This window comes from Carcharodon carcharias, chromosome 8, assembly GCF_017639515.1.
Source record: "Carcharodon carcharias isolate sCarCar2 chromosome 8, sCarCar2.pri, whole genome shotgun sequence".
NCBI lineage: Eukaryota > Metazoa > Chordata > Chondrichthyes > Lamniformes > Lamnidae > Carcharodon > Carcharodon carcharias.
This window is the reverse complement of record NC_054474.1, coordinates 382,183-404,026: the sequence shown is the minus strand read 5'-3', so window position 1 is coordinate 404,026 and position 21,844 is coordinate 382,183. Positions and strand designations below refer to the sequence as shown.

The following is a 21,844-nucleotide window of genomic DNA, read 5'->3' as shown; positions in this document are numbered from 1 at the left end:
ACCTATTCAGTTCCTCCGCCATTTCTTTGTTCTCCCCTACTACTTCTCCAGTGTCATTTCCCAGCGGCCCAATGTCCACTTTTGCCTCTCTCTTACCCTTTATATATCTAAAAAGCCTCTTGCAATCTTCTTTTATATTACTGACTAATTTACCCTCATATTTAATCTTCTCCCTCCTTATTTCTTTTTTAGTTGTCCTCTGTTGGTCTTTGTAGGCTTCCCAATCCCCTGGTTTCCCACTGCTCTTCGCCGCATTGTATGCTTTCTCTTTAGCTTTTATGCAGTCCCTGACTTCCCTTGTCAGCCATGGTTGCCTTGTCCTCCCTTTAGTATGCTTCTTCTTCCTAGGGATGAATTTTTGCTGTGTCTCCCAAATTACTTCCAGAAACTCCTGCCATTACTGTTCCACTGTCTTTCCTGCTAGGCTCAATTCCCAGTCAATTCTGGCCAGCTCCTCCCTCATACCTCTGTAGTTGCCTTTATTCAGCTCTAATACCATTACATCTGATTCCAGCTTTGTCCTCTCAAATTGCAGGGTAGATTCTACCATATTATGGTCACTTCCTCCTAAGGGTTCCTTCACCTTAAGCTCCCTTATCAAATCTGCCTCATTACACATCACTAAATCTAGAATTGCCTGTTCCCTAGTGGCTCCACCACAAGCTGCTCCAAAAAGCCATCTCGTAGACATTCCACAAATTCCTTTTCTTGGGATCCACTACCAACCTGATTTTCCCAGTCTACCTGCATATTCAAATCCCCCATGATCACTGTAACCTTGCCTTTCTTACATGCCTTTTCTATCTGCTGGTGTAATTTGTGCCCCACATCCTGACTACTGTTCGGAGGCCTGTACATAACTCCCATTATGTTTTTTTTTACCTTTGCGGTTCCTCAACTCTACCCACAGAGATTCTACATCAGCTGACCCTACGTCATTTCTTGCTATCGATTTCATTTCATTTCTTACTAACAAAGCTACCCCAGCCCCTCTGCCAACCTGCCTATCTTTTCGATAGGATGTATATCCTTGGATATTTAGCTCCCAGTCCTGATCCCCTTCACATATTAATACCATCCTCTCTTCCCTTGTCTCTACCTTTGATATACCACATCTACTCACATTTGTGTCCGAGATGCCCACCACATCATACCTGCCGATTTCAATCTGCGCCACAATTCATTTACCTTATTTTGTATACTGCATGCATTCAGATACAACATCTTCAGTCCTGTATTTCCTGTCCCCTTTCTCGTTGTCAAACTGTACATCTTCCCAGCCCAGAGCTAACAGCTCCCAGCTCAGCTCCAGTCATCTCTAGCTAAGCTTTCCTCAGTAACTCTAAAATACCTTTTTCCCCTTTCATCCCCTGTTCCATTGTTTTCACACATCTTTGAAACTCAAATCTTTCCAAATAAAAAATCTTTTATATCTCTATCTTGTCTTTGCTTTTGGGTCAATAAAATATAATAACCCCACTATTATTTACCTATATAATTCCTGCAAGATGCAAACATGTTTCTTATTACCTCTTACTCCCCTTTGATAGTTAAACAAACTCAACTGATCTAAAAATGCAAATGTTAGATTTAAACTATTTATTTGTACTTCAGACATAACACCTCCATCCTTTTCATGTTTCAAGCCCTTCAGAAAACATGACTCCTATCAATCTCTGCCCAGCTTAATTAAATCACACACACACAAACACACCCAGCCTTTTTTTTTACAGAATAACACAATATTCCCCAAAAATATTTTTTTAAAAACATCCATTCTCACAATAGGCTGAATTAGGAAAGATGTTCTGCATTGAGAATCTGGGAAGCTAGGCATTACGTTTAAAAGTAAACCTCTAAGGTAGTAATCTCTGGATTATTACCAGAGACACTTACAAATTGGCAGAGAGTATGTAAAATTAGAGAGATGAATACGTGACTCAAAGATGGGTGTGGGGGAAATGGGTACCCGTGCTGGGACCAATGATCTTGCAAACCGCATAACTAGATAAGTAGAGAGGGTTGAAAACTAGATAGTGGGGGCAAGGGGTCAAATGTGAGTAGATGTGGTATATCAAAGGTAGAGACAAAGGAAGAGAGGATGGTATTAATATGTGAAATGATAAACAGGCCATGAGAGGGAGGGACAGAGAGTACAGATCTAAGAGTAAATAAACAGATAATAAAAGGACAAAACTTCAGGCCCTGTATCTGAATGCATGTAGCATTTGAAGCAAAACAGATGAATTGATGGTGCAATTAGAGATTAATAAGTACGATCTAATGGCTGTTACAGAGACATGGTTGTAGGATGGCATTGATTGGGACCTGAATATTGAAGGGTATCTGACTGTTAGAATTGATAGGAAATTAGGAAAAGGTGGAGGGGTATTTCTGTTAATTAAAGAAGACATTAGCACAATAGAGAGGAATGACCTAAGTTCAGGAAACCAGGATATAAAAGTGGTTTGGGTAGAGATAAGGAATGATAAAGGTGAGAAGTCACTTGTGGGAGTGGTGTACAGGCCCCTGAACAGTAATCATACAGTAGGTTGGGGTTTCAAAGAAGAAATAATGGGAGCTTGTCAGAAAGATACAGCGATTGTCATAGGGATTTTAACCTACATGTAAACTAGAAAAATCAGATGGGCAAAGATAGCATAGATAACAAATTCATAGAATGTTTTAAGGATAATTTCTTAAATTAGCAGGTTGCAGAGCCAACCAGAGAGCAGGCTTTACGAGACCTGGCATTATGCAATGAGATAAGGTTAATTAATGACCTCATAGTGAAGGCATCCCTAGGTAGCAGTGATCATAACATGACTGAATTTTACATTGACATTGAGGAAGAGAAGAGTGAGTATAAGACTAGTATTTTACACTTAAATAAAGGCAATTATGAGGACATGAAAGTAGAGCCAGTGAAAGTAAACTAGCAATTTAGGCTAAGGGTAGGTCAATTGACATGCAGTGGCAGACATTTAAGGGATTTTTCGGAATACACAGACCAGGAACATTCCAACAAGAAAGAAAAATTCCAAGGGGAAGACCCACCATCCGTGGTTAACTAAAAAAGTTAAAGACAGTATCAAACTTAAAGAAAAAGAATATAATTGCTCAAAGATGAAATTGGACAGAATATGAAGAATGACTAAAAGATTAATAAAGAGGGAAAAATAGAGAGAAAGCTACCTACACCACATGGACTGCAGCGGCTCAAGAAGGCAGCTCACCACCACCTTCTCAAGGGCAGTTGATGATGGGCAATAAATGCTGGCTCAGCTAGTGATACCCACATCCCACCAATGAATAATAAAAAATAAAGACAAATAGGAAGAGTTTCTATAGATATTTTAAAAAGAAAAGTTAGCAAAGTAAGCATTGGTTTTATAGAAAATGGGAATTAATAATGGAAAATAAAGAGATGGCAGATGAATTGAACAGATATTTTGCATCGGTCTTCACTATTGTTATGATACGGCAGGTGGTATTTGCCAGGCTGACCAAATCCTAAAGGGAAACTTAGTCCCACTATGACAAAAATTTTGTAAGTTGTATTTATTATGAGAAGGCGTGTACACTGAAGTCAGAGGTAATGAGTCCACGGCCACTTTTAGAGATTTTAAAGATTAAATTAAAACATTTATTAACAAAAGAAAAGAAAACTGAAAGACACAAGATTTCCATTCCATGGTTACATTTAGTTTTATAAGTTCCCACAAGATTTATATTGACTAGAGTCCAAACTACACACCCCTTTCAGGCAGCAGTCCAAAATAAATCTTTAATCTATAAAACATCCAGCAAGATTACCACACGTACCCATTGTTGCTGTAAGGGAGGTGTTTCACAACTTCTCTCTCCCTCTCACTGGACAATGGACTCCTGAAGGCTTTTAATAAAACATTGGTTACGGGAACAGCAAACTTCTCCAGGGTGGCTGGAAATTGCTATTTCACAGTACACTCTTCAAGATCTCACACGGCCACACCCATACAGCTTTCCATGCCTCTTTAAATATATTTCCTCCTTTTTGATCTGTAAATCACATTGTTTCCATTTGTCTTTGGAATTTATTTTTTCCAAGAATATACAAATATTTTATGTTATTATGGCCAGCACTTTTGGTAAAAATAAATGCAACTACTTTGCCTTATTTATCTTGCCAGTTGTAAACATCTTACCATGTCCCTTTGAAAATCAAACAACCTCTCTACTTATTTAAAATGCAAAATCCATTTTACTTAGATTGCCTATTAACATTTCAAATACCTGTATTTTTACACTTAACCCCTTTGATAATTCAAACCTTGCAGTCTAACAGTCTGCCGTTTACTTAAATAATTCACACACACAGAGGAACATAGACGCATACAAGCAGAAGCCTGATTTAAATATCAGGGAAAATATGATAGTTCCTTTACACTCTAGAGGATACAAGTAACATCCCAGAAATAGCTCAGGACGTGGAAGGGAGGGAGGAACTCAGGAAAATTACAATCACCAGTAGGGAAGTAGATGCTACTTAGAAAATTGTTGGAGCTGCGGGCTGACAAATCCCCAGATCCTGATGGACTTCATCCTAGGGTCTTAAAAGAAGTGGCTAGTGAGGTGGCTGATGCGTTGATTTTAATTTTCCAAAATTCCCTAGATTTGGGGAAGATTCCGCTAGATTGGAAAATAGCAAATGTGATACCTTTATTCAAAAAGCGAGGGAGAGAGAAAGCCAGAAGCTACAGGCCACTTAGCTTAACATCTGTCATAAGGAAAATGTTAGAAGCTATTATCAAAGGTGTTATGAGAGGACACTTAGAAAAATTCAAGGCAATCAGGCAGAGTCAACATGATTTCATTTTTAACCATTTTATTGGAGGTCTTTGAAGGAGTCACATGTGCTGCGGATAAAGGAGAACCAGTGGATGTACTGTACTTAGGTTTCCCAAAGGCATTTGATAAGGTGCCACATTAAAGGTTATTGCGGAAAATAAAAGGGGGTAACATACTGACATGGATAGAAGATTGGCTCGCTCACAGGAAAAAGGGGGTGGACATAAATGGGTCTTTTTCTGGTTGGTGGGATGTGATGAGTGCTGTGCCTCAGGGATTAGTGCTGGGTCCTCAACTTTTTATAATTTATATAAATGACTTGAATGAAGGGATCAAATGAGCAAAAATGTGAAATTGTCCATTTTGGAAGGAAGAATAAAAGAAAAAGCATATTAACTAAATGGTGAGAGATTGCAGAACTCTGAGATTCAGAGAGATCTGGGTGTCTTAGTGCATGAATCATAAAAGGCTGGTATGCAGGTACAGCAGGTAATTAGGAAAGCTAATAGAGTGTTATCATTTGTTGCAAGGGGAATTGAATACAAAAGTAGGGAGGTTATACTTAGTTGAATAGGGCACTGGTGAGACTTGGAGCACTGTGTACAGTATTGGTCTCCTTATTTAAGGAAGGATGTAAATGTATTTGAAGCAGTTCAGAGAAGAAATTCCCTGGATTCTGGACCAGTCCCTGCAGATTAGAAAACCACAAATGTAACAGGACTATTCAAGAAAGGAGGGAGATAGAAAGCAGGAAAATATAAGCCAGTTAGTCTCACATCTATCATTGGGAAAATGTTAAAATCCATTTTTAAGTAAGTAGTAGCAGGACATTTCCAAAATTGTTATATAATCAGACAGAATCAACATGGTTTTGTGAAAGGGAAATCATATCTGACAAATTTATTAGAGTTCTTTGAGGATGTAACGATCAGGGTAAATAAAGGGGAACCTGTGGATGTAGTGTATTTGGATTTGCAGAAGGTATTTAATACAGTGCCACATAATAAGTTACTGCACAAGAGCTCATGGTGTTGTGTGTAGTATATTCCAGAATTGGCTAATTAACAGGAAACAGAGTGTCAGGATAAATGGATCATCTTCCGGGTGGCAAACTGTAACATGTGGAGTGCCGCAGGGATCAGTGCTGGGGCCTCAACTGTTAAGATCTATATTAATGACTCGAATGAAGGGACTGACTGTATTGTAGCAAATTTGCTGATGATACAAAGGTAGGTAGGAAAGCAAATAGTGAGTAGGATCCAAAGAGTCTGCAAAGGGATATAGGTGGGTGAAGTGAGTGGGCAAAAATCTGGCAAATGGCGTATAATATGGGGAAATGTGAGGTTGCCTACCTGGCAGAAAGAGTATAAAAGCAGAACATGATTTAAGTACAGAGAGATTGCAGTATGCTGCAATACAGAGGGGCATGGGTGTCCTCGTATGTGAATCAGAAAAAGTTAGTACGCAGGTGCAACTAGTGATTAAGAAGATAAATGGAATGTTGGCATTTATTGCAAAGGGGAATAGAATATAAAAGTAGGGAAATCTTGCTACGACTGTACAAGGCATTGGTGACTCTTGGTCTTCTTATTTAAGAAGGGATATACTTGCATTTGAAGCAGTTCAGAGACAATTCAGGCTGATTGCTCTGATGAAGGGTTTGTCTTATGAGAAAAGGTTGAGCAGGTTCAACCTTTACTCGTTGATGTTTAGAAGAATGAGAGGTGATCTTATTGAAAGATGTAATATTCTGAGAGATTGATGCTAAGAGAATGTTCCCCCTCATTGAGGAATCTAGAATTAGGAGGCACAAGTTAAAAATAAGGGTTCTCCCATTTAAGGTGGATGTGAGGAAGAGCTTCTTCTCTCAAGAGTTGTTAATCTTTGGAATTCTTATCCACAGAGAGCAGTGGAGGCTGGGTCACTAAATATAATCAAAGCTAAGTTAAACAGATTTTTGATCGACAAGGGCCTCAAGGGTTATGGGGACAGGGAGAGAAGTGGAGTTCAGGTCACAATCATATCAGCCATGATCTTATTGAATGGCAGAGCAGGCTCAAGGGATCGATTGGCCTACTCCTGCTCCTATTTCTTATGATCCTATTCTTATGAATGGTGGCGTCACTGGACTAGTAATCCAGAGGCCTAGACCAATGCTCTGGTGACTCGGGTTCAAATCCCACCATGGCAGCTCGTGGAATTTAAATTCAATTAATAAAATCTGGAATATAAAGCTAGTCTCAGTAATGGTGACCATGACACTAACATCAGTTGTTGTAAATGCCCTTTGTAGAAGTGAAAGCTGCCGTCCTTACCTGGTCTGGCCGAAATGTGACTTCAGACTGGCTGACTCTTAACTGCCCTCGAAAAGCTGAGCAAGCCACTCAGTTCAAGGACAATTAAGGACGGGCAACAAATGCTGCCAGTGACACCCATGTCCCATGAAAGAATAAATTGCAAAAACTATTCACTGCATTCCTTGCATCAACTTTCTCTGTTACTTAATTTAAAAATTACATTTTTAAGCATGATCTATCTGCCTTTTACAAATCCATCCTTAATTAACTCAAATCTCTCCAAGTGCCTGTTGATTTTTTCCTGATTATTGTTTCTAAAACCTTACTGTCCACTGATGTTAAGCTGATCAGCCTGTAGTTACTAGGACTCTCTTTACACCTTTTTTTGAAGAAGCATCTGAAGCTCACCAACCCTCTGGCACCTCCCCCATATCTAGGGCAGATTGGAGATCACGGCAAGCCCTTTCACTATCTCCAGCTCAACTTCCTTCAGCAAACTGGAATACAAACCATCCCAACCATGTGACTTATCCACCGTAAGCATATCGAGGCTCTCCAGTATGTCCTGCCTATCAATTTTCACACTATCCATTACCTCTACCATCTCCACTTCCATGAATATTTTAACAGCATCTTCTTCCTTAGTAAACACCAAAACAAAGTACCCATTAAGTATTCTAGCCTTGCTCTGCACCTCTAAGCATATATCACCCCTTTGTCCCTAATAGGTGCAGCCCAACTCTTATTACCCACTTGCCATTTACATGCTGGTAAAAGATTTTTGGGTTCCCTTTTATATTGACTGCTATTCTATTCCCATACTCTCTTTGTCTGTCTTATTTTCCCCTTCACCTCCCTCTCTACCTATTGTATTTGACCCGGTTCTCATTTGAAGAATTCACCTGACCTGCATCACACACTCTTTTTGTTTCTTTCGTCTTAATTTCTATCTCCCTTAGCATCCAGGGAGCCCTGGCTTTGGTTCCATTTTGCCACTACATCACATTACCACACTGCTATTTTTACTGTAGCTCAACTACCTTGTTCACCACCCACCACACTTTGTGTGTTTGCACACATGCATTGTAATCCTGTCATTGCATTCCTTGTAGTCCTTATCCCTACAGCATCAGGGTGATTTGACTGAAAATGATTGCCCTTTAAAGGTTGGCCTCCCTTTTACCTCTTTCTATTGATGTGTTTCCACAGGCAGCATCTGGAAAAGCATTCTGAAAAGGGTACTGCCCAGAAACCATTACAGATGGAAGTCAACAACACAATGGCTTACTCAACAATAGGAGAGATTCAAACAAGCAACAGCAGCACATTTGAACCCTCGTTCTATTTCACAGAAGAAACTGAGGATGATTTAACGATATCGCCATATGCCAGTTTCCATGTTGTGCCCGAACAAGGAAAAAATATGAAATGCGATTGGTTAGAGAAGCTCTCACCACAGGGGTAATTAACCAATTCTTTTAGGTTTGTTTTCACACATCCAAAATGTTCCAGACAATGGTGGGCCTTGTTGGAACTTGTAGGGGTCAACAAATTATTTCCAAGTTTGCAGATGACACAAAGCTAGGCAGGAATGTGCGTTGTGAGGATGATGTAAAGAAGCTTCAAGAGGATTTTAGCAGACTTAGTGAGTGGGCAAAAACATGGCAGATGGTATATAATGTGGAACAATGTGAGGTAATCCACTTTGGTAGAAGGAAAAGATGTGCAGAGTATTTCCTAAATGGTAAGAGATTAGAAAGTGTAGATGTACAAAGGGACCTGGGTGTCCTTGCCCAGAAGTCACTGAAAGCGAACAGGCAGGTACAGCAGCGAATTAGGAAGGCTAATGGTATGTTAGCCTTTATTGAAAGAGGATTTGAATACAGGAGTAGCAAAGTCTTGCTTCAATTGTTTAGAATATTGGTTCGACCGCATCTAGAGTACTGTGTGCAGTTTTGGTCCCCTTACCTCAGAAAGAATATTATTGCCATAGAGGGAATGCAACAAATGTTCACCAGACTTGTTCCTGGGTTGGTGGGATTGTCTTATGAAGAGAGATTGGGGAAACGGGGCCTGATTTCTCTAGAGTTTCGAAGAATGAGAGGAGATCTCATTGAAACCTGCAAAATACTTAAAGGAATAGACAGGGTAGATGCAGGTAAGATGTTTCCCCTGGTTGGGGAGCCTAGAACCAGGGGACACAATTTCAAAATAAGGGGGAAGCCACTTAGGACTGAGATGAGGAGAAATTCTTTTACTCAGAGCTTTGTGAATCTTTGGAATTGTCTGCCCCGGAGTCTGTGGGAGCTCAGTCATTGGGTATGTTTAGTGCAGAAATTGATAGATTTCTAAATACCAATGAAATAAAGAGTTATGGGGATAGTGTGGGGGAAAGGCATTGAAGTGCATGGTCTGCCATGATTGTATTGAATAACTTGATGGGCTGAATGGCCTCCTCTTGCTCCTATATTCCTAAAAAGAGAAAGCTGTTTGTTCATTGGGTAAATATTGCAGTACAGATGAGAGCAATCCCAGTTTTAATCTTGGACCTGTTTTGAATTAGATACGAGCGGAGGTTGGGTTATTGCAACAACGTTCCTGAAATAGGAATCTACAATTCCTTCCGCTAACCGCTGCCCTGTGACCACTGTTGGAGGGTTTATGTGTGGACTTTGGATGAACGCAGGATCTGGCTTTCTGATGGTCCCCATGATTGAGGAGGGTGCTATCACATACCAACATGACTCAGAGATATGAATTAACATTTTGATGAGGCATAGCAAGCTGGACGTGCCTGTTAAACCATACCAACCCAGCCTGAATCAATTTAATAAAGGAAGCAACATAAATTGTTTTGGGGGAACTTAATTAAAATAGAAAATGCTGGACATACACAGCAGGTCTAGCTGCACCTGTGGAGAAAGAAACAGAGTTAACGTTTCAATTCTGTGACCTTTCATCAGCACTTGAAACGTTAACATAATTTCTCTCTCCGATGCTGCCAGGGTTGTTGAATTTTGCCAGCATTTCCTGTTTTTCTTTATGATTCTTCAGTATTCAGCTTTTGCATTGGGAGAAATGTTATTCTGTATTGGCCTTTATTAAACTCAGGTATCAGTGAGTATTATACCGACTGTGGTATAGCACAGGCTATAACATATGAAACATTCCTAATGAAACCTTGTGTTTTCTTTTCTTGAGCTAGAAGTTACGTATTCCAGAAGCGTTATGTGAAGTTTGATGGGAAGTGCCTGATGTATTTCAGTAATGAGAAGGTAAGACAGCCACAGGAACAAGAGAACGTGACAGAGGATAAATTAATTAATCCCATATTCGTTGCAGGGATCTGTGCTCATGGGGATTGGTTCAGAGAATCAGCACATTTACAGTTACAACCCTTTGAGTGAATCACCCAGCTGAAAATATGTGATTGGAGAATACCCTCACGTTGAGGGTGGGGATCAAAGCTGTCTAATTTGATGCAAACAAATTTTGAACCATGAGCTGCAGATAAAACTACACTCAACTTGGAATGAAAATGCATGTTGTTATAAATCTATCCAAAACAAAAATGTATTTGATCCTCAAAATCAATGCCAACCTACAAGAATTGCTGTTGTTTTGTTCCTATCCTTCACTTTTAGAGAGTTCTTCAATTAATGTGTTCCAATCATTCCAGTAGGAAAGCATTGAAACAATGATAAATACAACAAGAACAGTTCCCATTTGTTTCGTACCTTTCATGTAAAGTAACATCCAAAGGCAGCTCACAGAAACCAATGGAGAACACATGTTGAATTAAGAAAGAAGACATTTGGTTATAACTTGTCTATTGGGTTATGACTTGGGTTTCTAAAAGTGACTAAGAAATAGAAAGGAAGAGGAGGTTAGTTTGGAAATTGCAGAGAGAAAGACCAAAGCCACTGAAGGCCCTGCTACCAATGTCTTTGTTTGTGTTCTGCCGGGGCCACTCACCTCCAGACTACATTACAGTCTTGGTCCAAACATGGACAAAAGAACTGAATTCCAGAAAGGAGGACAAAGTGACTTCCCTTGACATCAAGGCAGCATTTGACTGAGTGTGGCATCAAGGAGCCCTAGTGAAACTAGTGTTAGTGGGAATCAGGGGAAAACTCTCCACTGGTTGGAATCAGTCAGATCAGAGGCTAGGAATTCTGCACAGAGTTACTCAGCTCCTGACTCCTCAGGGCCTGTCCACCATCTACAAGGCACAAGTCAGAAGTGCGATGGAATATTCCCCACTTGCCTGGATGGATGCAGCTCCAATAACTCTTGAGAAGCTCAACACCATCTAGCACAAAGCAATCCACTTGATTGGCACCCCAACCTGCCCCCCCCCACCGGCCACTATCCTGACTTGGAACTATAATCATTGTTCCTTCACTGTCGCTGGGTCACAATCCTGGAACTCCCTTCCTAACAGCACGGTGGGTGTACCTACACCACATGGACTGCAGCGGGTCAAGAAGGCAGCTCACCACCACCTTCTCATGGGCAATTAGGAATAAGAGATAAATGCTTTCAGCTCTTTCTTTTCCATTGAGGTTTCCATCCCAGAGGTAGCTCTGAAGACATAACTTGAGATTTGTGCAGAATTTCTCAATAATTTTGTGTACGTTTTTACTGTCGCACACATTCATTTTCCAGCTATTGAAAACATCTAGAAAAAAATCAAAACTTTCTCTCCTACCCACAAAAGGATGTAGCTGGAACTTTTCCTCTTAATTAGTGTCATTTAGAAAGATACTGAGCGTCAATCTGCACTTTTGTTTAAACTTCTCAAATTCCTGTACAACATCATCAGCCTCCCAATTCACCCTGGGCTGGAGTTGGCAGGTTCATTGCTGCAGTGGCAACCATTTCAATTTGGCACAATTCACTCAGTTTTTTCTCTCTGGCGCTAATTCAGGTTGATTTTTCTCCATCTAATTCTGCATTAAATGCATTTAAAATGTTTGAGGGTTTCACTCAGACACCCATTGCCATCAGGGCCTATGGGAAGGGGGTGGGGTGTACAGGCTAATCACTGGGGCCTGGACCTTCTCAAGTGGATGGTCCATGTCAAGCCTCAGGGTGCTCGCAAACAAGTGCTCTGGTCAGGGACAAAGTTCATTGTTGCAGTGAGAGCCCAAATTGTTTTGATAGCCAAAGTGCATTCTGGGTGATGTAGTCCATCCTTGGCCGCACTCTCCCCCACAGCGCCAGCCCATCAAAGGGCTACAGGAGTCAAGGTGGTGGAGCAGTTTGAGGAGTCAGGAGAAGAGGCAGCTGCAGCAAGAAAACCCAGGGCAGCTTGAGTGTTAGACAGAGCAGAAAGGAAGCGTGTCTTGGCTCCTTCACAGCCATCCCCAATTCCTCCTCAGTGAGAACATTTCTAAACCTGCCGAGCATGAGGGTGAGTGAGTGAGTGCCAGTTGTGAAGGACTATAGTAGGACATAGACTGTGTAATTTTGACCACCCTCAAATAGAAAGGACGTTAAAGTAATAGAAAAGGTGCATTGTAGGTTCACCAGGATATGATGAATAAAGAGGAAGTAAAGTTAGGAAGAGACACTTGAGAAGTTTGGGCTTTTTCACTCAAATTGCAAAGAGTAAGAGTGAGTGAGCGTGAGAGTATTTTTTATTCATTCACGGGATGTGAGCTTCGTTGGCTGGGTCAGCATTTATTGCCCATCCCTAATTGCCCTTGAGAGGGTGGTGGTGAGCTGCCTTCTTGAACTGCTGCAGTCCATGTGGTGTAGGTACACCCACAGTGAATGAGTGTATATGAGAGAATCAGTGAGTGTGAGAGTGAGTGATGTGTGTGTGAGAGGGAGAACCCTGAGCATGGGAGTCAGTTGGACACACACACACACACACACACACACACACACACAAACACATACACGCACACACATATACAAATGACACACACAAACACACACACAGATACACATATACAAACACACATACACACACCCAGACACACAAGCACACAGACACACAAACACAATGCACACCCAAACACACAAACATCCAGACACCCAAACATCCAGACACACACACAGATACACATATACAAACACACATACACACACCCAGACACACAAGCACACACACACACACACACACATGCAGAGGAAGCTGTCGAGGGCGCTCAGTGCAGGGACAACATACACATGCCCCTCCCCCACACCTGCTCCTCCTCTCTCCCCAAAAACCTATCCATACACCGGGCCAGGAGAGAAGGAAAACCAGGCTGAAGGGCAACCTGCTTCAGAGCCCCTCTTTCATATGGATTCCACAGAGGTCAACTCAGAATGCGTGCCACCAGAGGTGATCACAAAGTGGCGTTAGTTCAATGCAACCCCTTAGCTCAGCCCCTGTCCTGGAAGCCCTGAATTTAACCCTGAAAAGTGTGAGGTGATACACTTTGGAAGTACTGACCCTCTAACAGTTCAGCACTCCTCAGTATTGACCCTCTGACAGTGCAGCACTCCCTCAGTAATGACCCTCTGACAGTGCAGCACTCCCTCAGTACTGACCTACCGACAGTGCAGCACTCCCTCAGTACTGACCTACCGACAGTGCAACACTCCCTCAGTACTGACCCTCTGACAGTGCAGCGCTCCCTCAGTACAGTCCCTCTGACAGTGCAGCACTCCCTCAGTGCTGACCCTCTGACAGTGCAGCGCTCCCTCAGCTCAGACCCTCTGACAGTGCAGCACTCCCTCAGTACTGACTCACTGACAGTGCAGCACTCCTTCAGTATTGAGCCACTGACAGTGTAGTGCTTCCTTAGTACCGACCCTTTGATAGTACAACACTCCCTCAGTACTAACTCTCTGACAATGCAGCACTCCCTCAGTATCGACCCTCCGACAGTGCAGCAGTCCCACATTACTGACCCTCTGACAGTGCAGCACTCTCTTAGTATAACACTGAAGTGTTAGCCTGAATTACTGTTATTCATGGAAATTTGCTGGGGTCAGGAGGATGAATAAACAAAAGCTCTGCTTTGCCACACCTTAGTTCACATTGCTCTTTTTTATTCATTCATGGATTGTGGGCTTCGCTGGCTGGGCCAGCATTTATTCCCCATCCCTAATTGTCCTTGAGAAGGCGGTGGTGAGCTGCCTTCTTGAACCGCTGCAGTCCATGTGGTGTAGGTACACCCACAGTGCTGTTAGGGAGGGAGTTCCAGAATTTTGACCCAGTGACAGTGAAGGAACGGCCGATATATTTCCAAGTCAAGATGGGGAGTGACTTGGAGGGAAACTTCTATCTGCTGCCCTTGTCCTTCTAGATGGTAGTGGTTGTGGGTTTGGAAGGTGTCACTGTGGAATGAAGTGGTAAGTTGATGTAACTGTGTCTATGGAAGTACACCCTAAACTGAGTCAGTGGGTGTTATTCTCAAGCTCCCAGCTTAGGCAGTAACTGGTGGGGCAGGACACAGACCCTTTACTGAACCTGCTCCATTTTTATTTCCATGGGAATTTGCAGCTGGGCTTCTTCACCAGGTAGTGGTCCTCCCTGATGGATCACCGCCATTAACTCACTTCATGCCAGTTTACCACCCCACCTGTTGTGATATTATTTTAAAGGAATATGCAAATGAGCAAGGAACCAGGATGTAGAGCAACACGTGACCAGCAGCTACTAGTGCGAGTAGGAATTGCAGCTGCGCTATCCTTGTGAATAACGATTGCTGAATCCCTAAAGTAGAAATGTCTGCTGATCTATCCTGTGAAAGATCTTCAAATAAACCAAACCTACACATGGTTTACCAATCCTGAGTGTGAGATTGGTGAGTTTGTATAAAAGAGACATAGAAACGCAACTTGATGCCAGTGATGTTCTTTTTATTCATTCACGGGATGTGAGCTTCACTGGCTGGGCCAGCATTTATTGCCCATCCCTAATTGCCCTTGAGAATGTGGTGGTGAGCTGCCTTCTTGAACCGCTGCAGTCCCTGTGATGTAGGTACACCCACAGTGCTGTTAGGGAAGGAGTTCCAAGATTTTGACCCAACGACAGTGAAGGAACAGTGATATATTTCCAAGTCAAGATGGTGAGTGGCTTAGAGGGGAACTTCCAGCTGGTGGTGTTCCCATCTATCTGCTGCCCTTGTCCTTTTAGATGGTAGTGGTCATGGGTTTGGAAGATAAAAACAAAAAAACTGCGGATGCTGGAAATCCAAAACAAAAACAGAATTACCTGGAAAAACTCAGCAGGTCTGGCAGCATCGGCGGAGAAGAAAAGAGTTGACGTTTCGAGTCCTCATGACCCTTCGACAGAACTTCTGTCGAAGGGTCATGAGGACTCGAAACGTCAACTCTTTTCTTCTCCGCCGATGCTGCCAGACCTGCTGAGTTTTTCCATGGGTTTGGAAGATGCTGTCGAAGGAGCCTTGGTGAATTCCTTGCTGCTACTGTGTGTCGGTGGTGGAGGGAGTGAATGTTTGTGGATGTGGTGCCGATCAAGTGGGCTGCTTTTCCTGGATGGTGTCCAGCTTCTTCAGTATTGTAGGAGCTGCACTCATCCAGGCAAGTGGGGAGTATTCCACCACAGTCCTGACTTGTGCCTTGTAGATGGTGGACAGGCTTTGGGGAGTCAGGAAGTGAGCTACTTGTTGCACAATTCCTAGCCTCTGACCTGCTCTTGTAGCCACAGTATTTATATGGCTTGTCCAGTTCAGTTTCTGGTCAACGAATGAACCCCAGGAGGTTGATAGTGGAGGAATTCCGTGATGGTAATGCCATTGAACATTAAGGGGCGATGGCTGGATTCTCTCTGGTTGGAGATGGTCATTGCCTGACATTTGTGTGGTGCGAATGGTACTGGCCACTTGTCAACCCAAACTTGGATAGTGTCCAGGTCTTGCTGCGTTTGGATATGGACTGTTTCAGTATCTGAGAGTTGTGAATGGCGCTGAACATTGTGCAGTCATCAGCGAACATCCCCACTTCTGACCTTATGATGGAAGGAAGGTCATTGATGAAGCAGCTGAAGATGGTTGGGCTAAGGTCACTACCCTGAGGAACTCCTACAGTGACATCCGGGAGCTGAGATGACTTATCTCCAACAACCATAACCATCGCCCTTTGTGCTAGGTGTGATTCCAACCAGGGGAAGTTGCGGATGACACAAAAAATTGGCCGTGTGCTAGATCGTGAGGAGGATTGCTGTAGACGGCAGGAAGATATGAATGGACCTGCCAGGTGGGCAGAAAAGTGGCAAATGGAATTCAACCCAGAGGAGTGTGGGGTGATGCATTTGGGGAGGTCAAACAAGACAAAGGATTACATAATAAATGGGAGGATGCTGAGAGGTGTAGAGGAAGTGAGGGACCTTGGTGTGAATTTCCACAGATCCCTGGAAGGTAGCAGGACAGGTTGATAAGGTGGTTAAGAAGGCACATGGAATCCTTTCCTTTATTAGCTGAGGTTTAGAATATAAGAGCAGGGAGCTTATGCTGAACTATATAAAACATTAGTTAGGACACAACTCGCATACTGTGTGCAGTCCTGGTCACCTCATTATAGGAAAGATGTCATTCCATTAGAGAGTGTACGGAGGAGATTTATGAGGATATTGTCAGGACTGGAAAATTGCAGCTATGAGGAAAGATTGGATAGACTGGGGTTGTTCTCCTTGGAACAGAGGAGACTGAGGGGAGATTTGATTGAGAAGTACAAAATTGTGATGTGCCTGGATTGTTACAGGTAGGAGGGGTTTAATTTAAACACCCCTGATTTCTCCTCTCGTTACTCGTCCTTTAACAAAAGGTGTTTTGAATTTGATTTCCCCTTTATAAGCGGTGGTGTATTTCCCAACCCCTCAGTTTTGGTGTGATCCAATTTCTATTAATAACCCCACAGCAAACTTGAGTTAAGGTAAACTCAAAGGGATAGTTTATCTGCACACACTCAAAATGCGGGAGGGGGTATCACTGCATAGCTCCCTGTGCATCCATGTAATAAAAGAGGGATAGAGAAAGAAAGACTTACAGGGCAAAGACCACAGAGCCAAGAATTATTGTTTTGTGTGAGTCCAGAGTCCAGAATCAGAGTCCAAATATGTTTTCCTTCACAGCGGTTGGCAGGTTGAAAACTGATGTTGGATAATTCACTTGTCCACTAAGACTGACTTCTGTGATGAAATAGGCGTGCAGAGATGAAGTAGTCTTGTAGGCAATGGTACAGAAGTTCAAGTAGAAACAGTGTAGATGTGGCCCAGGCATTCAAACCTGGATAGAGCTCTTGTTCTGTGCTGCTGCTTGGTAGATGGAAGCTGGCAGACTGAGCTTTGCAGTACAGTAAGATAGTGTAACTGGTTCTCCCAGCTAAGGGGGTGGTCATGTCACATGACTCCCACATCTCCATATTGGCTTTGACAAAGGTGGTATATTTGTTTTTGCAATTACAGACCAGTTAGTTTAACTTTGGTGGTGGAGAAACTTCTAGAAACAATTATTCAGGATAGAATTAATAGTCACTTGGAAAAATTGGATTGATTCAGAAGAGTCAGCATGGCTTTGTTAAAGGAAAATCATGTCTAACTTGCTGGAATTTTTTGAAGAGGTAACAGAGATGGTTGATGAAGGCAAGGCCATTGAGGTGGTGTATATGGACTTCCAAAAGGCGTTCAATACAGTGCCACACAACAGACTTGTGAGGAAAGTTATAGGTCATGAAATAAAAGGTAGCAATGTGGATACAAAATTGGACGAAAGATAGGAAACAGAGAGTAACGGTTAATGGGTATTTTTCGGGCTGGAAGAAAGTTTGTAATGGAGTTCCCAGGGGTCGATGTTGGGACCCTTGCTTTTCCTGATATATATAAATTAACTAGATGTTGGTGTGCAGGAGACAGTTTCAAAGTTTGTGGACAACACAAAACTTGGGAGAATTGTAAACTGTGAGGAGGACAGTGTAGAACTTCAAAAGGACATTGACACATTGGTGGAGTGGACAGATAGGTGGCAGATGAAATTCAATGTGGAGAAGTGTGAGGTGATACACTTTGGTACAAAGAACATGGAGAGACAGTATAAATTAAAGGATCCTATTCTAAAGGGTGTGCAGGAGCAGAGAAACCTGGGTGTATATGTATTAAAGATGGCAGGACAGGTAGAGAGAGCTGTTTCTAAAGCATACAGTATTCTAGACTTCATTAATAGGGGCAGAGAGTACCAATTGCTGGAAAGTAGGATTAGAGTGGGTGGCTCGTTTTTTGCTGGTGCAGGCACAATGGGCTAAGTGGCTTCTTTCAGTGCTATAAGCTTTCCATAATTCTACGATATGCATCATGAGCAAATAAACCAATTTTAACATAGTCGTGGACTGTTCTCACTACTCACTGCCTTCATTAACTTGTTAACCTGTACACATGTTAATTTTGCCCAGCACAATTCCAATCTGCTAAAGTCATTCATTGCAGATATTCTTATCAAACTGTGACTGTTTAAATTGTTATGTTGTATTTTTAAAGACTGGTACTTATTTTCTGACAGTTGTGCTCCATCTTTATAGGACCCATACCCTAAAGGAGTGATCCCTTTGACTGTAATGCAGATGGCAAGAGCAGCAAAGGAAAATAAGTTTGAAGTAGTCACAAGCCATAGAATCTATGTTTTTAGGGCAGAGAATGAAGGTGAGTGAGTTAAGTTTTATTTGCTGCTGTTCATTTATATTCTCTCCAGGAATTAGCACTCACTATAGAGTGAACTCTTGAGTTTGAGAGTGAATCAGAGGAAGTTAGATGTTGTGGGTTTTGCATACCCTCTTATTCTCTGCACCATAGTTTACATAGATTCACACTAACTTAATGAGTCCTTCCCACTCTCCCCAAAAAAAGGCCAACAAAAGAAACTTACAGAAAATCTTAGATAAAAAGTTACCCTGCCTGAGCCGTTTTCCTTAAATCCATAACCTTAAATCCCAGTCTTACAGGACGTGACAAATATTGAGATCATGACCAGCATGAAAAATCAAGATATTTATTGCATGCCACTCATTAAAAGGGGGAGGCGATGACACAGTGATATTGTCGCTGGACTAGTGATCCAGAAACCCAGGGTACTGCTTTGGGGACCCGGGTTTGAATCCCACCATGGCAGTTGGTAGAACTTGAGTTCAATAAAAAATCTGGTGATAAAAGTCTAATGATGACCATTGTCAGTTGTTGTAAGAACCCATCTGGTTCACTAATGTCCTTTAGGAAAGGAAATCTGCCATCCTTATCTAGTCTGGCCTACATGTGACTCCAGACCCACAACAATGTGGTTGACACTTAAATGCTCAGGATGGGTGATAAATGCTGGCCTAGCCAGTGACACCCACATCACATGAACACATTTTTAAAAAGTTACGTCAAAGGCCCTATTATTTTTCTTGATGAGGGTCCTCTGTGGGCTTTACCCACCTTCCTTTCCTCACCATATGATTGTGTCTGCTTAGGGAAAATTTACTCAAATTTCTTTTGTTTCATTTATCCCTTATTATCTAAAAGATAAGAAGACTATAATCCCTTTTCACACTCACTGCTCACCTGCAGGTGACTAAACAGTTTTCTAATATCCAACTGTGAACACAAAACGATTAACATAGATTTACCTGACGGTTTGCACTGAGACCCACACTTTGCAATTTAGCTTGTATAAAGTAAAAAATGTTTTGGAAAAAAAATTAGTGACAGATAATTTGAAGAGGTTAATTTTATCATTTCAATTCCAACTGTTAACCTAGGATTAAGTTTCTGAGGTAGCATCAACCCAAAGTACTGTCAGAGAAAATTGAGAATATTATAAAGAGCACAACACTATGGGTAGTTGGGTAACAGAATATTCCTTGATCCAGTTGTATTTTACAGACAGGATGACAAGACCAGTAACTAGAAACTACAGAGGCTAGGGTCCTGTAAACATCCCTGTGGTACTACTGAAGACTTGTGCTCCAGAACTAACCATGCCCCTAGCCAAGCTGTCTCAGTACAGCTACAACACTGGCATCTACCCGGCTATGTGGAAAATTGCCCAAATATGTCCTGTCCACAAAAAGCAGGACAAATCCAATCTAGCTAATTCCCATCAGTCTACTCTCAGTAAAGTGATTGAAAGTGTCATTACAGTGCTATCAAGTGCCGCTTACACTGCCGTAACCTGCCCATTAATGCCCAGCTGTGTTCCATCAGGGGCACTCAGCACAGGCATCAATGCAGTCTTTGTCCAAGAGGTGAGATGACAGTTACTACCCTTAACTTTGAGGAAGCATTTGACCAAGTCTGGCATCAAGCAGCCCTAGCAAAATTGAAATCAACGATAATTAAGGGAAGAATTCCCCACTAGTTGGACCATACCTAGTACAAAAGCAACCAATCATCTCAGCTCCAGGATATCATTGCAGGAGTTCCTCAGGGTAGTTTCCTTGGCCCAACCATCTTCAGCTGTTCAAAAACTGAACTGGACTAGTCATATAAATACAATGGCTACAAGAGCAAGTCAGGGGCTAGGAATCATGCGACAAGTAACTCACCTCCTGACTCCCCAAAGCCTGTCCACCATCTACAAGGCTCAAGTCAGGAGTGTGATGGAATATTCTTCACTTGCTTGGATGAATGAAGCGCTAACAAAACTCAAGAAGTTCTTCACTATCCAGGACAAAGCAGCCCACTTGTTCGGTACCTCACTGGCCATTTTAAACATTCACTCCCTCCACCATTTGTGAATGTTGATGTTCAGAAAAACCTAGTGTACTCATACGATGGATACACAAAATTAGCATGAAAATACAGCAAGCAGTTAGGAAGCCCAAAATCACCCATGATCATATTGAATGGTGGAGCAGGTTCGAGGGGCGTATTGGCCTTAATTGCAAGGGGAATGGAGTACAAGATTAAATAAGTCTTGCTACAATTGTACAGGGCTTTGGTGAGACCACATCCAGAAGATTGTGTGCAATTTTGATCTCAATATACTTGTATTGAAGGCAGTGCAGTGAATGTTCACTAGATTGGCCCTGGAGTGAGATATTTATCCGATGATGAGAGTCTTAGTAAATTGGGCCTATAATCTCTGGAATTTAGAAGAATGAGAAGTGATCACATTGAAGATTATGGAGGGGCTTTATAGGCTAGATACTGAGACATTTCTGCTGGTCGGGAAACTAAAACACAGAGGCACGGTTTCGAGATCAGTCTCAAGGCTGATCATTTAGGACTGAGATGAGGAGAAATTTCTTCACTCAAAGGATTGTGCACCTTTGGAATCCTCTACCCCAGAAGGTTATGGATCATTGAATATATTTAAGGTTGGGATAGACAGACTTTTGGGCTCTCACGGAATCAAGAGACATGGTCAAGTGGCCTAGAGTTGAAGATCAGCCATGATCATGTTGAATTGTGGAGCAGCCTTGAAGGGCAGTATTTTTTTTATTCATTCATGAATTGTGGGTGTCACTGGCTAGGCCTTCATTTATTGCCCATCCCTAATTGTCCTTGTTCAGGAGGCATTTAAGAATCAACCACATTGCAATGGGTCTGGAGTAACATATAGAGCAGACCAAGTAAGAATGACAGATTTCCTTCCCTAAAGGACATTAGTGAACCAGATGAGTTTTTACAACAATCGTCAATGTTTTCATGGTCATCATCAAACTTTTATTTCCAGATTTTCATTGAATTCAGATTCCACCATCTGTTGTGGTGGGATTCGAAC

The 21,844-nt window shown here is 42.1% G+C and overlaps 1 protein-coding gene across 6 annotated transcripts in view; it reads left to right on the top strand.

The window, feature by feature from the left end:
* The window catches only part of arap3 (ArfGAP with RhoGAP domain, ankyrin repeat and PH domain 3), a 491,562-nt gene that overhangs the window by 285,276 nt on the left and 184,442 nt on the right, over positions 1–21,844 (top strand). For all 6 annotated transcript variants that reach the window (XM_041193181.1, XM_041193177.1, XM_041193179.1 and 3 more), the window contains 3 exons: positions 8,337–8,588; positions 10,333–10,402; positions 18,663–18,783. In XM_041193181.1, the coding sequence (XP_041049115.1) occupies positions 8,337–8,588; positions 10,333–10,402; positions 18,663–18,783 (443 nt within the window). The remainder of the gene's footprint in view (positions 1–8,336; positions 8,589–10,332; positions 10,403–18,662; positions 18,784–21,844) is intronic.